Source organism: Lates calcarifer, linkage group LG4 (genome assembly GCF_001640805.2).
Source record: "Lates calcarifer isolate ASB-BC8 linkage group LG4, TLL_Latcal_v3, whole genome shotgun sequence".
Lineage (NCBI taxonomy): Eukaryota > Metazoa > Chordata > Actinopteri > Centropomidae > Lates > Lates calcarifer.
In genome coordinates, this window is record NC_066836.1 from 2343823 (window position 1) to 2365146 (window position 21324).

General features: G+C 42.2%; 1 protein-coding gene across 4 annotated transcripts in view; it reads right to left on the reverse strand.

Annotated features, from left to right (window-relative positions):
- LOC108884778 (solute carrier organic anion transporter family member 5A1) overlaps nucleotides 1-21308 on the reverse strand; it is a 32477-nt gene extending 11169 nt beyond the window's left edge. The window contains exons 1-6 of one of the 4 annotated variants that reach the window (XM_018678853.2): nucleotides 21149-21308; nucleotides 18568-19971; nucleotides 6236-6368; nucleotides 4886-5106; nucleotides 3974-4138; nucleotides 149-347 (exon numbers count right to left, since the gene is read on the reverse strand). In XM_018678853.2, coding sequence (XP_018534369.1) covers nucleotides 149-347; nucleotides 3974-4138; nucleotides 4886-5106; nucleotides 6236-6368; nucleotides 18568-19528 — 1679 coding nt within the window. In that variant the 5' untranslated portion in view covers nucleotides 19529-19971; nucleotides 21149-21308. Of the gene's footprint in view, nucleotides 1-148; nucleotides 348-3973; nucleotides 4139-4885; nucleotides 5107-6235; nucleotides 6369-18567; nucleotides 20513-20926; nucleotides 21126-21148 lie in introns of those variants that run through there. The other 3 variants (XM_018678856.2, XM_018678857.1, XM_018678854.2) reach the window with 3 other exon arrangements.
- Between the last annotated feature and the right edge of the window lie 16 nt (nucleotides 21309-21324).

Here is a 21324-nt window from a genome sequence, read left to right on the forward strand (position 1 = left end):
TAAAATCACAGTGGAAATCACACAGCGACCGCTCGACACTCGGTGTACATGTTCAGTCCAGATTAGACACGGGACAGACGCCCGCACTGACGTGGTTGTCCGCCCATCACCGCTTTCCTCGCCCACCCCACCCCTCGAAGCTACTCACCCGGTGGTGTAGGGGATGTTGATTCCTCCCAGGTTGATGCTCTCGCAGCCCACGATGAACAGCGTGGAGAAGCAGAGCAGGGACACTCCGCTGCAGATCATGGCCAGCTTCGCCGACTCGCGAGCTCCCAGCTTCAGCTTCTTGATGATGTAGCCGCCCAGGACGATGCCAACGCCGGCACTGGGCACGATAATCACACCTGGAGGAACGAGAGAGAGCAGGACGTATTAAAAACTCAGAGAACTCACTTATTCATCAGCTGCTCTCTCCTCAAAGTATCTTACAGCGAGGCCAGGTAGCTCCTTCAATCCAGAAAATTATGGAGCAGAAAGAAAGCAGAGAAAATGTGATTCAATTAGAACGAGTCTCATTATCTTAGTTTTAAGTTTTACTGTATGTCCTTTAAGTAGCTTCACTCTACCAGGTATTTACAGTACTGACCAAGAACAGTGCTTGTTTTTACCACTGACAGGCTCAGATTGTTATTATAAATGTCTGACAACATTATGGAGAGGATTCCTACTACTTATTAAAGAGTAAGATCTTTTTAGTTTAAACAGAAACATCTCTATATGTCACTACCAGACTCCACTGACAAAAACAGGGATTTTACTGGGAGCTGCTGGAATACCACTGCCTCCATCTGTTAGTGTGTTTGTACTAAAGTAAAATGTTTTTCTAAAGAGTTGGTGGAGACCAAACCAGAGCCAAAAGAAGAGGGAATCACCAGGTGGATACAAACACCACTTCAAAGAGTTTGCAAACATGTTAGCCAACAGTGGTGGTTCTGTTTCTGTCAGCTACTTTTGTTGTTTCTGCCCCCTAGTGGCCTAAAATCCAGTAACACAACATGTTTTTCCGTTGCATCTACAGTGTACCATAGGTCAGTTTGCCAAGAGTGGAAAACTCTGAAAATACAACAATTAAAATTCTGCTAGAATTTCAAAATAAACATGATGGAAATTTCCAACAATACAAAGTTTAAATTTGAGGGAAAAATGTGTTTTTTTAACTTTTAACAAATCATAACAGAAGTTATCTCAGGGCACTTTTCGTATAGAGCAGGTCTAAGCTGTACTCTAACCAACCAAAACTGTTTTAAATTTGACATAATTGTGTGTTCCTGTACTGTGAGATCAGTGAGAAGCTGACTGAGAAAACCAGGTTTGCGTTTAGATTGCTAAACGTTCAGAGTTACGACACAGCTGCATAAATATTTATGTGGGACAAGGAAGTTAACGGCTCACCGCTCACCTTCAAGTTCTACTCCTACAAGTTCAATCAGCTACTAATTGTGTTCTGTGATCTTTGCAGCTTTCGTTCTGTCTTCGATGACAAGACAAACCCTATACAAAATGCAGCATCCACAACAACAGCCGCCCCCGGGGCAGCTGTGCATTACCATGACAGCACACATTTTTTTAGTGTGGGTGGCCCCCGGAGGGAGCAGAGCCTCTAACCAAAGCCTTTTCAGTGGGAGTTAGATAATGCTGCGTCCTGTCCTGTGCAGCTTTCTGTCCCGTGGAAATCACTGTTTTCTATCATTAGTTCACAGGCATTACTAATACACCGTCTAGTCAAACAATTTCCCTCAGAGCGAATTCGACTCAATAAAAACCTCAGATTTCCGTCTGTCTCTGTAAGAGAGCAGGCCCAAAATAAATTTGTTTAGTCCTTGGCTGAATGGACTGCAACAGAGCTGTCTTTCCAGGAAAAGACCGACTGGCTAAAGCCCGTCCGGACAAAACAGACGAAAATCTGAAGAGACAGATGCGTCATTAGATCTCTCATCTCCCTTTAATAAACTGAATATTATGCATAAACACTGAGCATCGCCTCCTGTTATTGGTACATAATCCAGGACAAAACACTAAACAAGGAGACTCGAAAACAAGCCAGGACACAAAATGACTGCCAACACGTCGTCGTACTTTTTCTGCTGAGGGAATAGAACCGCAGACCCTGGCAGGTGGGTGCTGACTGCTCAGCTACCAAATCACAGTCACACTCCGTAGAGGCCATCCACGACCAGGTTCCAGAGGAATAATTTGATTTCTGCTCACAAGAGATTGGCATAGGATGAAAATATGTATGAGTGGCAGCTTTAATCAGAGGCTTCACAGCCCACTCCACCTACAGCTGAGACAGTTATGTAACTCTGAAAACATTTCTGATAACAAAAGTCTTCCAGGATGGAATTTCTCTGGACGACATCTTACCAGTGTAGCATTATAAAACCTGGTGTTTTAGTGTTTAAAAACTCAGCCATCATGAGAGAAGTTTTTGTGTGGAGAGCTCCGATGACTCACGGTACCTCTGAGTGTGACTAATGCTGTGCTGCACTTTGACACCAGCAATCAAACCCAGTTTTTTCCCCAAAGGTGAGTGTTTTATTTTGCAATTAAACTCTTGAAAATTGCATTAAGCAAAGAATAATGATTACACAGAGCCAAAAAAAGAGAAGTGTGAAGGCCAAAAAGGAAATGAAATAAAAGTTTTTGCTTGCTGAGTCATTTCACTGTCGTACATTTTGTCGAAGATGAACTTTTTCAAAAAGACACTACGTCATTCTGGTACCATAATACAGATATATACTAGCTCCTATGTATCTACAAACACATCCATCAAACCAATATAGAAAAGTAAAGGCAACACATAAACTTCCATATATGGAAATACTTTTCACTATCAGCAGCGACACTTTACCAAAATAACCATCATCACAACAAAATGTCATCAGGTCAGAGCGGAGCCTCTCGGCCTCTTGACTTATCAGACTCTGTAGCTTTAAGATATGCTCCTGAAGGACTGAGGACTTCTCTGACAGTGTTAGTGAGTTCTTTAAGTCCATGACAAACAGATGAGCAAGTCTACAGGATGATCACCAGTCTAAGTCTTAATTTGTTGACAAACACCTCTTTTTTTTAATGGTGAAAATATTTTTTGGGCTGCAGCAAATCAAGCACATAAAATCACAGGTGGCGTCCGAAGAGAGGCCATACTGTAATCCAAACAAAAACAGCTTATTGGTCAACTTGCTTCTGAAACCCTGGAGCAGGAACCGAGTGCAACACAATGACTGAATTCAGCTCTGACTATATATAAAGATGGACAACGCATCTCCACTTCCTCCTACTGTTCCCTCTTGAGCTGGTGACGACATTTGGAGCCAGAGTCTGCAGCATTTTTAAAGCATCAAGTGAAAACCTGACCACACGGCAGCGTGATAAGAGCGACCTAAAATGAATCTTTGGGAATAATTTAACGTTGGATGGAGGGGGCGAGGTTTATGACCTGTACTGCAGCCGGCCACCAGGGGGCGATCGAGATGTTACATGGAGCTGTCTTATCTTGTCTTTTTATAAACTCATTGATCCAGCTGCATGTAATGTATTAACCTGTACGCCTGTTTAAGCACGCATGTGCGTCAGCGTCTAATGGTGAGTGCATGTAGAGCGTTTTAGTGCTTGTGTGTTTCTAAATGTGTGTGAGCCCGGTGCACTCAGTGCTCTAGCTCAGCGTCCCAGGTGCCCCCTTCATTTGAAGACCAGCAGTTTCTTTATTATTAATGTGTGTTAGCTTGCAGCTCTGGGCCAGCAGCCTCTAAAGATAAAAACCAGCAGAGCAGCGCTGAACAGGCAGAAATTAAAGTCCTGGGTTTTGTTTGAATATTCTGGTCTGTCTGCATCCTGTCTGAGCTGCTGCAGAAACATTACAGAGGAGCTCAGGGAGAGAAGGCAGAGAGCAGTTCTGATGCTCCAACAGCATAAATAAACATCAGATTAAAAGAGTGGAGACATCTGCACATACAGTCATTTAACTCACCGGTGTAGATGCTGGCGTTGGAGGCCGGGATGCCAAACTGAGACTCGATGAATTTGGGGATGAAGGTGATGAAAGCGGTGACGATGGCGCTCTCTGCCGTGTAGGACAGGCTGACGAACAAGAAGGTCACGTTGCTGAGGATCCTCACCGCTGCTTTGGGCAGGTCTGGAGGAAAGAAAAGAGACGAGGAAAAAGTTGAATTTTCTGTTTGTGGTGAGGAAGTTATCTGCTCCTGACAGAATCATAAGTCCACTGTGGTTGGTTTCTCCTGACCCATCACTTCACTTCACTAGTAAAACAAGGAAGGATCTGACTCTACATGTTGCCTTTGTATTGTCTGCTTTAAAATCTTAAAGGTGCTATCATTCAGCAGCAAATGTCCATCATATTCACGTATAAATACAGAATGAGCGCTCAAATATTCTTCTTACAGCAATTATTTTCATTGTTGATTAACCTGCATCGCATCATTTCATCTATAAAAATTTCAGAAAAATACTTTTCCAGAGTCCAGATGACGTGTTCAAATGTCTTGTTTTGTCTGACCTACAATCCAAAACCAAAAATGTTCAGTTTACATTTACATCATCCACACTGGAGAAGCTGGAACAAGTCAGTTTTGGTATTTTTATTTTCTTATTACTCAAAATGATTATTATGAGAATAGCTGCCAATTAATCTTATGTCAACTGAATAATTAATGAATGAAGTAATTGCTGCAGTTCTACTTTAACAACCATTAACAGGTCACAGTATCACACTCTCTCAGACAGTCTGGGATTTACCAAGAACCCAAATCAGAAATATGATATGATAAGTTTAAAGACAGATAAAGACTCAGAGCTCTGGGACACAGACCTCATCATCAGAGAAATCAGCCTCTTCCTGACAAGTCGCCGTGTTTCCCGTTACCTTTAATGTCCTTGCCGAAGCCCATGGACGAGGTGACCGTCTGGCTCTTGCTGTTGTTGCTCTTCTCCTTGAGGACGTCGTCGTCGCTGGACAGGTCGTCCAGGCTCAGCTTTTTCCTCCTCTTCTTCTTCTTGTGTCGGGGCGGCAGCTTCTTGGGGAAGGTGAACATGGGGAAGATGACCAGCAGCATGGCCACGGCGCACAGCAGGAACCCGCTCCACCTGGACACACCGGAGGGAAAATATTCAAAATACACAGGAAGGTAAAGAAGGTTTCACTGACGTGCCAGCGAGCGGTCAATTCAGGTGAGATGGGTGACGCAGCACATGCCTCGAAATAAATAAATAAATAAACAAACTGGTGCAAAAATCACTGGTACACTCATCCATCCTCTTCCTGCTATCATCACCTATAATTCATGTAGGAAGCCCGTGGCTGTGAGCTACTGACTCACTGGTTGTGCTGTCAGTTAGAGGATGGCTTCACTGAGAGCTGTAAATAGATGACTAACTGCTTCTCACACACACCAACAGATTTACAGATGGATGTAAGACATGCACAGAAACGTGACCTAAAGAGAAAACATGACTCTTATGCATTTAAAGTGATGATTTTTGATTTTTGAAAAGCCCTCTCACGGTGTCCTTTCAGATGTCAGATGGTTCAGACATTAGGAATCCCTCAGAGTCCCTTTACTGATTTTTGGGGATGGTAATGTCTGTTCATGAAGTTTTGAGACGTCAACAGACAGAGCATACGAAAATATTACCTTTAATACTGAATATAAATTCAATCCCAAGTTAGCTTTGGTTAGGCCTTGGTATTCAATCACTGAATGTCTTTATGTTTTGATGAGGTATTTCTGATCTTTGACATTTCAAAAATGTTCTTGTACCACTGCTGAATTGAACAGTCTGACAACATTTTCTTAAAGGATAAAGCTGGAAACAAATCTCATTAACAGACGAAAACCAATGTGCTGATCTCTCACTTCTTTTAGCTACAAACCCACTGACTCCAACTGAAGTCATAAATCTAGTCGGTCAGTGCAGTTTTTAACAAACTTTACTCCAAGGCAGGGGACTATTTTCAGCGGCGGATTAATCCACATTTGTTGCTCTAGTGAGTATTTGGGGCAGCAGGACGATGTGTGTGTGACATGTCACCCAGCGCAACAGTGTGGTCCACTGCTCATTTTTGGACCAAACTGGAGCTGATTTTGTTCTTCTCATTGGATTTTCTGTCAAACAAAACTAAAAGAATATTCATACTATACAAAGCTCTATCTTCAATATACCCACACATGTATTTTACGCTTCTGTCGACCAAAAGCTGACAGATATTCCTCACCAGTTGCCGATGAAGCGAGGGTCGCTCTGGTCAATGTTGACCACAGTCTTGGGGTCCACATAAAAGCCGATGAGGACTCCTCCCAGCAGGTAACCGGCTGCTGGACCCAGTGCCCCCATCACATACATGATGGCTGTGGAGAAGAGGAAAAAAGATAAGAATCGGTGCACAATCTTTAAAACAACTAAAAACTAAAACTAAAAACCTCTGTAGAGCTGCAGAGTTGGTGATATTTCTCTGTGACCATGTTACAGATAGATTTCATTCAAAGTTAATATCAAAAATACTTAATAAATGCAGTTTTAACAAGCTCAGAAAAATCAAAAATAAGTCAAAAATCAACCAGAGGTGAACAGATAGAGACACTGGCTTGATAGAAATAAATCAGTGATAGGAAGGATGTAGCTTGTTCTAATAGGAAACAAAATATTCCAGCACCACAACTGTTTCCTCAATTTTTCCTCCATAAATCAGATTTTGTTCTGTCCTGTCTTTTCTCTCCACAGGCTAAAAGTCAATCATCATTATCTGTTTCAACTGCACCCCCTCTCTCTGGATCTTATGTACATGATTTTAGCAACATCATTATTTATCAACTTCTGTGTCAAACTTATTCCATTTCCCAAACTCAGTGACATTTGCCTAACTTTAACCCTTATGTAACGCCTCAAATCAAAACTAATCTATCATTAAGAGAAGGGTACAAAAGGCCATGTGTGTGGGTCAGGTGCGCAGATCATACGACCATGCAACAAGGGGCCTGCTCAGGGCTGAGAATAAGATTTCTCCAATTAGAGGGAATTAACATCTTAAATTCTTTGGCCAGAGTTGAAAGCAAACAGAAAAATCCAGTGGCGTGACTTAAAAACTCCAAGCTGGACCAGGCACTGGACCAGACCGAGTGTTACCTAACGGTCAGAGTCCTGGGAACTCGCCGGGAGCTCCGGGTTCATGTCAGTAGTAGTTTCAGAGATGCCTCGACTCGAGCTTTAATCACCAGCGTTGTTCTTTTCGAAATAAAATGACAACTCAGTGGTGACACATCAGCAGCTGCCATGACTGACTGTAATTAAAAACTAATCTTTTATTTGTTCAAAATGTTATTTGGTATTATGGTGTTATTACACAACGCTTCTTCTGTGAAAACTAGTATAAGCTAGTTTTGTTGTACCTGTAATACAGGTGAGCATGTTAAGACATAAGGCAGTTTTCCTTTCAAAAAGTCACTGAAACATTTTTGTTTTGTTTGTAAATTTTCCAGAATTTTAATTAAATTTTTGCTTTTTGTTTTTTACAGTTTGTTCTTGCTTTCTATGTTTAATTATTTTTTTTACATTTCAGCAATAAATTTACTTGTTTTCTGACATTTAATCTTTGGTTTGTTCTGTCATTTTGTTGCATTTCAAAATTTTTAAAAAAAAGTTTCAATAACCAAAGTTTTTAAAGTAATTAACCAATTAACAGTCTAATCATTATGGTGTCACTGATGTAAGTGAAGAGTTTTCAACAGAATTTCCTGCAGCAGAAATAGTTCCAGTAAAAACAAATGACATTTATGTCTGTCAACAATTCAGAGAACATTTAATTCAACCTCAACTGGCGATCTGTTTGGGATGAACCCTGCCTCTCGCCCTATGTCAGCTGGTTCCAGCCCCCCGTGACCCTTAAGGATAAGCAGGGTAGATAATGGATGGATGGATGGATGGATATTTCCCAGGTTGACAGCTTCAAAGTCCTTGTTTCATCCAAGCCTCAAAGATATTAACGTCAAGATAATTAACCAGCAAATTCTCACATTAAGGAAGATGGAGCGAGAGGACGATCTCCATCTTTACCAGATAAATGACTTTTATTATCAAAACTGCTGCTGATTCATATTCTACCAACTGTCAACTAAAGTCAGCAGTGATGTAAGATTTGGTCCACACTGCTCAGTTTTAACACATGAAAAGTCAGTATGCTTAACTCCAAGACATTCCTCAAAAACCTGACCACTCAGAGAAGTTATGAAATTCTCTGGACATTCCTCATCTTCACAATCTGCCTCCCATAAGAAAAACAAAACACCGTGACCATCTTGCAGAAATGCCAGCAGCAGCAGCATGAGCACTGCAGTTACTCATCTGCAGAGCGTCTTCACAGAAGCATATTTTCTGATGCCTCATCCCGTCTCTCCACTCGCCTATTACATCACCCGACCGGCCCGGCCAGAGCCCGGGGATGATGGAGCATAGGGACGGGATTGAGGGCTTGGGCTTTCCAAGGGGACCCTGCGGCATCGCAGATAATCCCTTATCTAGCCGGAGAAGAGGGAAAACCCTCGACTGGCCGGCTGCCGTGTTACGCAACATGATGCAGACCATCAGCAGAGGGATAAAAGATAACCAGGCTGCTGCTGGGGGTGGTGGTGGTGGTGGTAAGGCCGGGCTCCACTGAGACACAAGGAGCCAGAAAGTGAGAAAAAAGGAAAAAAAAGTGGGAGACGTGGAGATGGAGGAAGAGACAGACAGTGAGGGATGTTTCCGGTGTTTCCCTTAAAATGTTGAGTACGGTTTGAGCAAATTTCTGACAGTGAAAATGTGAAATGACGTTCCATAAACCACCTTTATGATGGTATATTTAAGAGGCTGTGACTACACAAGTAATCAGGGAGCAATATGGTGTCCTATGCTGCTTTGGGCTGGAAGCTGAATAACTGTATCTTTTTAGGTTAAAGGATAACTCTGGTATTTTTGAACCTGGAGAGAAAAATCAAAAATTGTCAAAGTTCATCCACTAAAGTTCTTGTTTTTACCACTGACGGGCTCAGATTGTTATTATAAGTGTCCAACAACATTATCATAGGACTCCTACACAAAAAAACTTTCCATTTTCCATAAATAAAAATATTCCAAAAACTCACATCTTGTGTTTTAGGTTTTTTTACACACAAACTGTAAAAACACATGAAACTTCACACCCAGAAAAAAGACTGATGTACGGTGAGAAGAAAAAGAGTGTAGGTGATAAAACACAGGTGCAAAGAAAAACAAGATAACCTGAGACAAAAAAAACAAAAGAGGAAATAAAGGCAGGGAGAGAGAGGAATAAGGGAAATAGGACAGGATGGAGAGAAGGGAAGAGACAGAAAGACGGATGTGGACGTCAGCCCTGCTGCTGTGGAGGCTGCAGTGTTTGTGCTGATGGAGGGAAAACTTCATTCGGTATCAAAGCAAAACCGATTCTCACTTTCAGCCCGTTTACTGAAAGAAGGCCACGACTTTCATTCCTCCACGTCTTTATCTGGTAAAGCCGCCAGTCCACAGCCTGAGGCCTGTTACGGTCCGATCCTCCAATGTTAGGCTTCTTTTCCTGGAAACTTACAAAGCCTGCATTTGATGCAGAAATGAAAGTATGTGGGGCAAAAACTGAGAGAAAACAACTCATCTCTCTTTCTTTAGGTCAATATCATTAACTGTGACAGTAGGATGAACTTATACATCTGATTCCTACAGAGACAGACCTTAAGATCCTTTTTGTTTAACCAGAAACATTAGTTTCATCACTACCAAAACCCATCACTAATAACACTGAGCAGAACACGGGAGCTGCTCATCTACTGCTGCTTTGACTGGTCAGTTAGTTTGCGTTATTGTGTGACTTTCAGTGGTGGAAGAAGTATTCAGATCCTTTAGATAAGTAAAAGTACCACACAATGACACAGGAGATTAGTAGATTAGTAATTCCCACGCTCTGCAGGATAAAATTACAGTTTTTGCCAATGGAATCTGGTGGTTTTGAACAGATAGAAATTAAACACACCAAGAATAGTCACTTTTCAAATAAATATTCAAAGTATTACTTGATTCCAGGTTAGTAATGGTGAAGATTTGCTGCTTGAATGTCTCTTGGCCGAGTTATAGCAGAACGTGCCGAGTGACCATTTCAAAATACATAAATGCAGTGTTTCCTGATCCCTGTGTAACTGCCATGCAGTGTGCTGAAGTTACACAGTGTGCCTTCAATATGTTGCCTGTTATACAACAGAGGTAGATGCAGCCAAGCAGTCTGATCTGGTCAGATCTGGTTTAAGACGCATTCTGAACTGTGCTGTGAGTCATGTTTTACTGGCTCCAACACCAGCTCCTATAGTCCACAGGTAGCTAATTATCCATCTGTCATTTTATACTTTTTTCTTTTTATTCTGTGCACACAACTGAGAGGAAACTTTCTGCTGTAATGTTGCGTCGATAACTGCCGATTACAGTGTAATAATACTCTAATATGTCATAATACCCTCAGCAGGGCTCCTTGCAGTGATTATAAATGCTCCATTGCTGCCAAGGTGTTGCATCACCATCACACATATAATGAGAGCACAGAGAGGCCTCTCAGGTGTTACTGCATCTCTAACAAAAGTGGCACATGTAGTCTAGCTCTCTATACTCCTGATTACATGAATGTGGACCTGCTGCGCCAGCGACACGCACCACAACACGGCCATAAAAAGAGATCGATGGCAGCAGTAAATTAAGAGGAAAAGCTGCCCCAGCTGACAAAACACTGTTCATATGTAAAATGTAATTTTCTAAAGGCTTCAAGAGCCTCAGAACGACGTGAGCGTCAATCGACAAGTAAAACGCTTGTAAGCTCTCGATGCATTTAGCATAAATCAAACACATAAATCAGAATTGGAGCTGGCAGGTTTTACGTGAGGTTTCATTAGATCTTTGCTGGTTGATGGATTGGTTTATTCGTGACGTACGGCTTTTTAAAAACTGTAGCTGTGTCCACATGGCAGCAGGAGTAAATGCTGAGTGGGGAGCCATGTGGTGTGGTGTTTGGGGAGACAGACAGACAGAGGTGAGGCCGGGCCAGGCCACGGTGAGATGGAAGAGGGGGGAGACACAATGAAATGTTATGGGTTGACAGCGATGTCATGGCAACCTGCTGACAAAGCACTGTTTCGTTACAACTTCCCAACGGGCTGCCAGCACCAACATCGGACTCCCTGCCTCCATGAAGTCTTTTTTACATTTACGTTTTCCTGATCCTCCGTTTGTCTGTGTTGATTGCAGTTGCTATCAACATGCTGCTGACTGGACAATATTTAATTCTAAAGCTTAAAGTTCACAAACACTAAAACCCTCTAACTGATTAAAAGGATCCTGCAGAGATTTAGTAGCACAGTCTCATAAAGATGGGGACTCAAAATAGTAGCTGCAGAGGTCAGGATATCCTGACTTTTAGTCCCTAGTACTAGATGTGTTCCAGAAAAACTGGATCCCACACCTCCTATAATGTCCCCTTCTCTCACATAGCTCTCAATCTCTGCAATCCTGCAGGCTTTATACTAAAAGTCTGAAGTGTCCAAGCTCAAGTAAGAGGTTATTTTTTCAAACTTAAAGCTTCTGAGTCACAGAAGGCATTATACAACTGTTCCATCAGATGCTAACATTCTGAATATTTGCTGCAACACAAAAGAGAACTAAACTAGGATCACAAACAAGAGAACAGCAACATAGAGACATCCTGTTGGTCTTAGTATTTACTGTGATGTGACTGATATTTAAATTAACACAACACACTGGAAGCTCACAAGCTCACATTTGAGAAGCTAGAAAAGTAGATTATTCTGCATTTTTACTTGATGTAAATGTCAAAATTGTTAAACCTGATGATTAATCAAGAAGTCATTTTAACACTAGAACCATTTCTTCAAAGTTCAGATGTGTTTGTTGTTGCTCTCTCTTTTTGCTTGATTAGTGCCTTTAACAATCAATTACTGAAACTGTTGCTGATTAATCCATTAACTGGTCTATTGTTTCAAAACCTCATGCAACTTTTGGACATTTGTATTGACCGTAAAGTACATTTTAAGAGTCGCATTCAGAGAACAAAATGGGATTTGGTTGCTTAAGCTGCAGCATAAATACAATCCAAGTGGAGGAAATGCATTTATGACCTTGTGGGTTTTGTATTTCACCAAATATTATACCATTTGTTGCTTTTATCCAAAGTACCTAGTACTCCATGAGTGTATATTTTAAGCTATTAGTCACTCCAGAAAGGTGTTGAACCTCTGTCTCTGCCTGGCTTTTAACTGTTCAGCTTCACAGGACATTCCTCACTTCACTGTCTACTCTCACCAGCCGATAAAAGCCCTCTCAGAATTGAATTGAGTAGCGTGAAAGATGCTTCACAAACTGTTCCTTGATACGCCGGGAAACACGATAAACCAAACCTCACGGCCATGTTCAGCTGCTGCGCAGCTCAAAGCAGGAGAGTGGACGAGAGGCTGCTGCTCTGACTTCTAAAAACATCTGCACAGAAAATTTATTGGAAGCCTGAGAGTCCTGAGTGTATAACAGCATGAAGGCTTCCTGTTCTCAGTTTACACATTGTGTACTGTTTGGAAGACAATGCAGCTGCAAGGATTACTTCTAATGCTGAAACAGTACGTTGGTTGAAGGAAAATTAGCTAACAAACGGTTTTGATACTAGATTAATTCTAAGTCATTAATTGTTAAAGAGTAAGCAAAAACACTGAATAATCCATGATTCCCAGCTCCTCAAATGTCACTATTAGCTGCTCCTATATTTTACATTCTAATAGTATTTGTAGAAAATAAGTAATTTAAGGACAATATGACATTACACCGACTCAGAGATCACTAAAAAGATAAATTCTAGTTGGAGCACAATGTGGTTTACCGCTTGTCTGTGCAGAGTCAGTTTACGGTACCAGTTTCCTGTAGTTCATCATGGTAAACAGCACAACTACACACACCACACAACAGCTATTCATTTCATCTACGATTGTTTTATATGGTGGCCAACAGGAAATTAAATAGATCAGTGACAATATTTATGGGCTTCCATGGGCTTTTTGGTTTTGCATAGTTTCTGTATTTGCATTTAGTTGTGTTCTGTGTATCTGCAGTACATGTGTTTCAATGTAGTTAGAGCATTTTAAATGTTACAACCAACCAGAGTTTGCAGACAGGATTTTGAAGACCAACAAACCAGAGCCAGAAAAAACACAAGATATATCTATTAAACCATTGTTTCTTTGATCAGTCAAATATAACAGTACTTACTGCAAAAAAAGCTCCTGTATCGATTAAAATGAATGTTGGTGGGATGAGTAAGTCGCTTGCTACTGATGCAACAGCATCAAAAAAAACTGCTACCCAAACAGAAAACCACTAAGACGAAGATCAGGCTGATTATCAGGCTGCTTTGACAAAACTTCCCACAAGATCCAAACTCAGGCCAATGGACCGGAGCCATGAACACCTGGTCTTGCTATGTAACTTTGGTAAGGGGGGGTACGATCTCCCAGGAAAAGGGCATAACTGATAATGGTGCTTTGACAGTAAGGCTTTTAAAACCATGATTAATCTCTATGAGAAAACAGGAAACTTAGAGAATGAAGATGACTTTATATCTTACCCAGAAAAGGAAATGAAAACCATGTTCAGTGGTTGTTTGGTGCTGGTGTTTATATCTGTACAGTATAATCTGACAAAACAGCAGCATCAGAACATGTCGACATGTCTTAATCTACTGTGAACCTAAATCCAGTACATGTCGATGCATGTTAAACACCGCAGCACTGTTTAAACCCACTGTTTAAACCCATCGAGGACCATATTGCGTCTCAGAGCTGGCACATTAAAATTTCAAGTGGCTGCAGCGTTGCTCCCGCTGCCTCGCATTGGGAGCCAAACAGAGCATCTCTTATTGGGGTTACAAAGCAATATTGTGCTGAATTATTCTAATGGATGTCTGTTACGCCTTTGGGCATGATCTCATATGTAGGCTAATGCAAAGCAGGGCCAAAACGGACCAGAATGTTTGTTCTACAGCAGATAGTAACTGTGCTACACCCATACTGGCACCAAACACTGTGGCAATGATAAAGTACTGGCCCTGCTTCTCTTTAAAACTAGGACCTTCTGTCTTTACCCCTTCACACTTGGTTTATATCAGCTGTTCTCTGCCAAAGTTGGTTCAGAATCTAGGAGATGGATCATATGTTCTGTCCATTTTATCCTTCTTACACTGGATCCAAGTCTGTTTTGGGACTGATTTCAAGTGTTAACTTCTAAACGACTGCATATGGTCTGCCTACTGGCTACTTCAAAGGTCTTTTAACATTTTAGCCCCTGGCCACATCTAGTTCAAGGATACTACCGACTGAACTTAAGCTATGAGATCATCTGTACTTTGCAGCAAGCTATTATCATCATCTTGGGTCCTCTTTGTCATTTAAAATCTTCTTTAAAAGCACTTTCTTGAACACGTATCAGCAGCAGTATGGCTTGTATTAGTAGCAGTGATAATAGCACCACTGGTGATCACAATTCCCCCTTTAACAACAAATGACCAGCGATAAATCCAATCTTTGTCCCAGTGGGATGTCCCTGGTTCTAACCATTCAAGGTGGGGCAGGGCCCCCCAAAATGTTGCATTGTGTTACTGCTGGGTTGGCCCCGTTCCCACTGGGCATGGCCACCTGACACAAGATTCACTAGAAACTCAACTCTAAACCTCCCTCCCTGGTGGCCTTTTATCTCCATTAACAGCCAAGAGAAACCAAGAGACACTTTTGATCAGACGAGGGATTACGAGACAAATGGTACCGATTGATTTCTGTTTGCGTTTAATGCGGGACAGTGCCAGGAAATTCCCCTTTTGCTGCTGTAAGCCCTCGATCAGTCTGTGTTTTTAAAGTGTCTGCAGAGATAAAGCAGTGGGCTAAATGAATACAGCGGTGGTCTATCTATATGGCATTCCAGCTGAATCCTCAGTATGGCTGCAGATTTACTAAAGACATCATCTGTCTCTGCTCATCTCATGTTCTGCCACTAACATAATAACCTAAGTAGGCTAAGTAGCATAAGAGGCCTATATTTGTACAGTCAGCTCTTTGTGCACACTTCATGGTCAATATAAGACACTGTAGGACTCAACTCAGGCAGAAGAGAGGGAGAGTGAAATCTAAAAATAAACACCCCAAATTATTTTCTGTCTTATTTATTATTATTCCTTGAGTGAAAGTTAAAACATAAACGGTGATTCAAATTGGAGAGAAATAAATGTAATAATAAAATCCTGCAGAGCCCATTACACCTGTTCCCAGCCCTCAAAGTCCCAGCCCACACCTAACATCATCAACAGAGGTAACCACTTCCCTGTCCCCAGTAAGATGCCTAATCATTCGGCAGAGATGGCCTCATCTCACTTTAGATTGTGGTGTAATTTAAATTAAGAAAAAACATTTATCTGCACCTTAATTCCTGTTTATGAAAAAGGCAACACTTAAAAGTATAACTGTGGCACCATAAGGCTCCATAAGGCTATGAAAAAATAACATGAATTTGGGATTTTATGGTGAGAAATATGTTGACATATATATAACACATACATTCTCCAAATAAAAGCTACACTGTACCATATTAGCAAGTGAGACAAACAGAAAAACTACACAACACGACAACCTCGCTGCTTGTGTTTTTCATTATGCTGCACTGGAAAAAAAACAAAAAGCCGGTTCTTAATAACCCATGTCCTCATTCCAGCGGCAGGAGAAGCTGTCAGCTGCCATTAAACCAACCGACTACACCGACATGTTTCTGCTGCCAAACAGGATCTGCTCCTGTTGACTGAGATACTCTACTACTGACCGTAAACTGGAGACAAACGTTTTCATTTAGAGGTCACAAAAGCAACTGAATACCAAAGTTTACTGGTCAAGTGGCTCTTGTCGGCCAAACACTTTCTGGTTTGTTGCCAAAGAGCAGAAAAAAAGAGCCTGACTGGTTTTGGCTAAAAGTTAGAGGTTATTTTTTTAACAGAGGAAGAAACTGCTCAACATAAAGTCATAAAGTCTCAGATCACGTCTGCATATTTGTGACTTTCTGAATATTCAAGGACATTTTGTTTACTCCCAAGATGTTCTTAAACAGGTATTTAAATATTGGATTTTAACACTGTTTTTTCTTTGCACACCTTGGTCATAATATTGTTAAATTAAATGGATACTTCAGTAGTTTATTATTGTTGAGAGGCAGATTGAAACAAAAAATAAACAGTGAAAATCAAAGCAGCAAGATATTCAGACTGTTTCTCCTTTGAGTGGGTTATTTACATAATGTGATTCAGCTGCATCTTTCTGTCAGACCTTTCCTGCATCTCTAACTGATGCCCACAGTTAAAACACTGGGTTGTTTTTTCAGACTGGTTAAAGCTCCTCCAGAGCCATAGAAGATGTTATACAGCTGTTTCTACAGGATGAGTCACACTAACCAGACTCAAACACTGACCTTACTGTGTAAAATCAGTCGAGTGCTCCTCGAATTACCAGACAATATGGAATGCACTGATTCATAGGCAAGAAAACTGAATTTTGCTTGAAGTTTTCATGATTATTTAAGCTTTTTTTAAAAATTTTAACACATATGATTTGTTTTCTATTGTTCATTATTTCTTGTTGAAATAAGACAGATAGGCTCATGTATTTTGCAGCCAGACAGGGTTCATTTCTAAACTTTTCTAAACTTGTAAAATGAAGTGCTTAGACTGAAGTGCCTCTGTGGCACTTTTAGTTTTTCCCCCCGACGACAGGAATGCACATAAGACCTTCCCCTCTTCCCTCCGCTTCCCCTGCTCTCTTTCATAACACAGCTCTCATTTGTTGGTTTAATTAGGCTTTACCTTGTTTGAGGCTACTGGGGCGAGAACTTCTGGGGAAACATGTGAAAGGGAAATGGTGGAGGGGGGGGCAGTTTCAAGGTCACATAGTCGATTTGGCCACAGAATTCTCTGGACCAAGTCGGAAATGGAGGCGGTGGCAAACGTGGGGATCACAGAAACTCAGATCTGGGCTTAATCAGCAATCATTTTAATGAATGATTAATCAGTAATCATCTTAACATACAGGAATTTACTGGTTTTCTTTGACATATGTGAAAGAAATTTTAATCTTTGGGGGTTTTGAACTGTTGGCTGGACCAAACAAGCGAAGTTAATACATCACTTTCTGCTCTGGAAGACTGTGATGTGCATTTTTCAGTTTTCTAAACTGGTAACTGAGGAAATAACCAGCAGATGAATCAATACTGAAAGCAGACCCATTCTAAACTGTCACACCTTTGCCAATATATTGATAACACACCTGTTGCAAGCGACAAATGTAAACAGCTACTTCAGTGAGAAACAGAGGCTCTGAATTCATCTGTATTTGATCAGAAATATGACTTATTTATTGATTTTAACCCTTAATTCTCTATGGTTAAAGCCGTGTTACTGTTGACTTTTTGGCCGGTGGTGTATTGGGCCTCAGACCTTTGAGGTGTTTGATGGTTATGACTGAATTCTGGACAAATGAACATGACAGAGTAATTTCAGATGGTTCAATATCAAAAATCAGCATTTTCACTGTAGTGTGTTCCCATTTTAAAGGATAACTCTGGTACCTTTCAATACAAATACAATACAAATATAAACCTGTTTGTTAAAGAGTAAGATCATAAGACATACTTTGACATGGACAGCTGTCCATTGGATGACGCTCCAGAGGCTGTTAACAGAGGCTGTGGAGATTCCTGTTCAATACTGCACCATGTTCAAAGATTTTTGTCTCTATTAATCACTTATACCCAAAAACCGTGGGAAAATACCTGAGTTATTCCTTTAGGACTACGATGATCTTAACACATGGGACGGAGGTCATCTTAGCTTTAAGTTGCTTTCAGAGACTGGGCCCTGGTTTGTTGGTGTGTTGATTATCCTCAGTCTGAGACACTGTAGAAACATTCCACTGTTGCTTTCTTGGTATGGTTTGGATTTTTTGGTTTGGTGTGGGTTCTCGCCACCCAAATACAAGCAACCCAGTGCTTACAACTTAAGTCACGGGTCACAGGTTTGCTGCACAGAGTAATCCTGAATTTGTTAGCTATGACTCAATCCCCCTCTTGTTCTCTAATACTCTACAGTATACCTGAGGAATCTTTATATGAGAACCAGTCCAGACTTAATCTACTCTACCCAGCATTTCTACTGTTTCGCAGATTCACTAGAGCAGTAAGATGGTCCCACATCATGCTGGATGTCAATAGAAATCATTAACACAAGTGAGAGCTGCACAATCACCTGCTGTTTTTCATTCAAACCAATCACTGCACAGTTAATTCCACTGATTCTATCAAATTTACACCAGGAAGACAGACCTAATCAGTGAGACCAGCTGCTGCAGAGGTTGGCTGGGATGAAACTCGCAGACTTTTTTGCTGACGGCGACTCGTGTTTGAGCAGCTTTCACTCATTCCTACAAACCTTATACATACCTAGATACAGTGAGGCGTTCTCCTTCTTCACGTTGTCGTCCAGGTAGGTGGGGCCCAGCGTGTAGATGGGCGTGGATCCCATGCCCACCAGGATCTGAGCGATGATGAACAGCGCCACGTACAGATTGTGCTCGTTGCCCTCCTGGTCTCTGGGACAGGAAGTGATGTCGACACGGTCCCTGCCGCTGGCGTTGCTGTTCATGCACAGGCCCTCGTTGGCGGAGGATGAGTTGACCTCCTGGATCTGGTAGGCCGGGGAGATGAAGTGAGGTAAGGAGAAGAGGGCGGCGCCCACAGCGATGAAAACCCCGCCTACCGCCAGCCAGCGAGGCCTCTGACCCCGCCCGCCAAAGTAGCTGATGAAGACGACCACCAGGAGGCTCCCAATGTCGAAACAGCTGACGAGGAGGCCTGACTCGGAGCTCCTCAGGCTATACCTCTTCTCTATGGTGGTGATGACGCTGCTGAGGTAGCCCGACACCATGAGTGACTGGATGAACGTCAGGTAGCACATGCAGAACAGGAAGCAGCGAGAGTCCTGTAAGATAACGCTGAGGTACTTCCTGCTGGGCAGACGAATCTGCGCTAGCCTGGAGGCGAAAAACCCGGGAGGCTTCCTCCTCACCATGTTTTTACTCCTGCGGATCTCCGTGTTCTCCATGTACGAGCTCGGCCTGTTCAACGCCGCCTTCCCTGGCTTGGGCAGGTAGTTTGTTCTCGTTGGGGACTCTGCCTCAAAGGACTCGGTTTTGTCCGGGAGCTGGATGAATTCTGCACTCTCTTCTGCCGTTATGGACATCTGCACAGAACTAGCCAGTAAGGTTTCCTTTTGGGGCGCTGCTTCATTTAAAATGGGCATACTTTTAGATTTGAAGTTTGTATCTGGTTCCTCCAGCTCACTGGAAAATCCATCCTCCTTCTGAAGGGACTCGGACAACTCGGCTTCTTCGTGGTCAGCCATTTTTTTCCAGTCAAACCCACCTTTCTTTAAGCGTTAGAAAAATAACCCGTCCCCAGTTTCAAGCCCACATCTACAGTTCAGGGGCTGCTGCCCATTACATTTATTATTAATAGGTACATCTACTCCCACAAATAGAGTCTGTGGTACCTAAAGAGGCCCAAAAAAGCAACAACCAAAGTCAAACTGGCCTCACAGCTTCTGCTTATCTGCAGCGCAGGCAGTACAGCCTCTGGGTTTGTTTATCTTGTCATGCACACTTGCCTTCTGCCACCATCTAATCCGGAGATGGAGACCGCTCGGGCCTCCTCAGCTTGACCGGCGGAGCTCCAGGGCCAAGGCTCCCTGCAGATGCACAGCGTTTCCACTCTGAGCAGGACGCCGCTGCTCCTTGGCTGGCAGGGATGATATGGACCTGCAGAGGCTGCACCGCATCCCTGACGCCCCTGCCAATGAAGACCACACAGTCACAATGTCACTTCTTTCCGTACATTACATGACGGTGCCCCCCTTCTCCTCCTAACTCCTCCTCCCCAAGTCAAGGGCATCCCGCCCGCCTCCCCCTCAACCCGCCTCCGATGTTATCACCGCACCAGCTGTCCTCCCAGCGGGCGAGAGAGGCTGTCATTTAGTGATTATATTTCTGAGAGTCCCGGAGGTGTGTGTGGAAAAAATGAAAAAAAAACAGAGAAGGAGAGAAGCCGTCGAGGAAAATGAGAGAAGTCCGAGGAGTCTGGTGACGGACCGCTCGGATAACAACGCTGCTCTGAAACACCGCAGTGCTGCTCTCAGCCCTGTTTTCAAAACAACTGCGTCAAGCTGAAGATTTAACGACGCGGAAGTGCATTTCAAAATAAACGCGTAAAATGTAACGTGCAATCCAGTAGCACAGAAACATATCACTTATTATGTGGTTAAACCCTCTGATATTGCCTAATAGTAAAAACACAATCTTGGCAATATATATTTCACAATGAAATAATGTATATTAAATTGTACGATGCAAAGTAGTTGAAAATGTCTTCCTAGAGGTCATTTTTAATAAATACAATAAGAATTAAACCGACATATGTCCTCAAAGTGGGAGCACCATACGAATAAATGCAAATAATATCCGGATCGACGAAACTCCCATTAATAATTTAGAAATTTAAGACTATTTTCTTCCTACATTCGTTTAAAAATACATATGTGGGCAAACCTGTATTAATTCCTGAATCGTTGCTGCCTAGTGTTGAATTCGGCATGCCTAATATGCAACTGCAATGAATAAAAGTAAACTTAAACTCATTCAATTAGCAAAACAATTTACCGCTTCAGCCAAACACTAACGTTAGCTTGGCAGCGTAACTGAGAGATAGTTTATCGATGTTTGCTTGACAATAAGAAATAATTACTTACAAAAATGAAGACTCTGAATTACATGCTAGTACGTGTGAAGCGTTTCAGTTAAACAAAGTAGTACCCGTTAGGTAATTCGTGTTTTTAAATGGAGTTTGGCGGTTGGGGTTTTACTTTGAAAAGAACCCGAAGTTCTTCACCGCACGGCTAACGTCCCAGCTAGCCAAACAGCTAGCGGCTAAACGCAAAACAACAACAATGGCGCCACTGCGCTTCACTAACCTGACACTGCGAAGCGGCGACACGGAACATAAACCCTCAGGTCCTGCGTACAACACAGCCACCGAGGAGACAGGAGGTTCAAACCGCACAAAAAACGCGTCCGTGTTCAAAACGCTCACCTGCAAAACATCACCTCATCAGCTGCGTCAAGGTGCGGGGAGTTATTCACGGAGGGA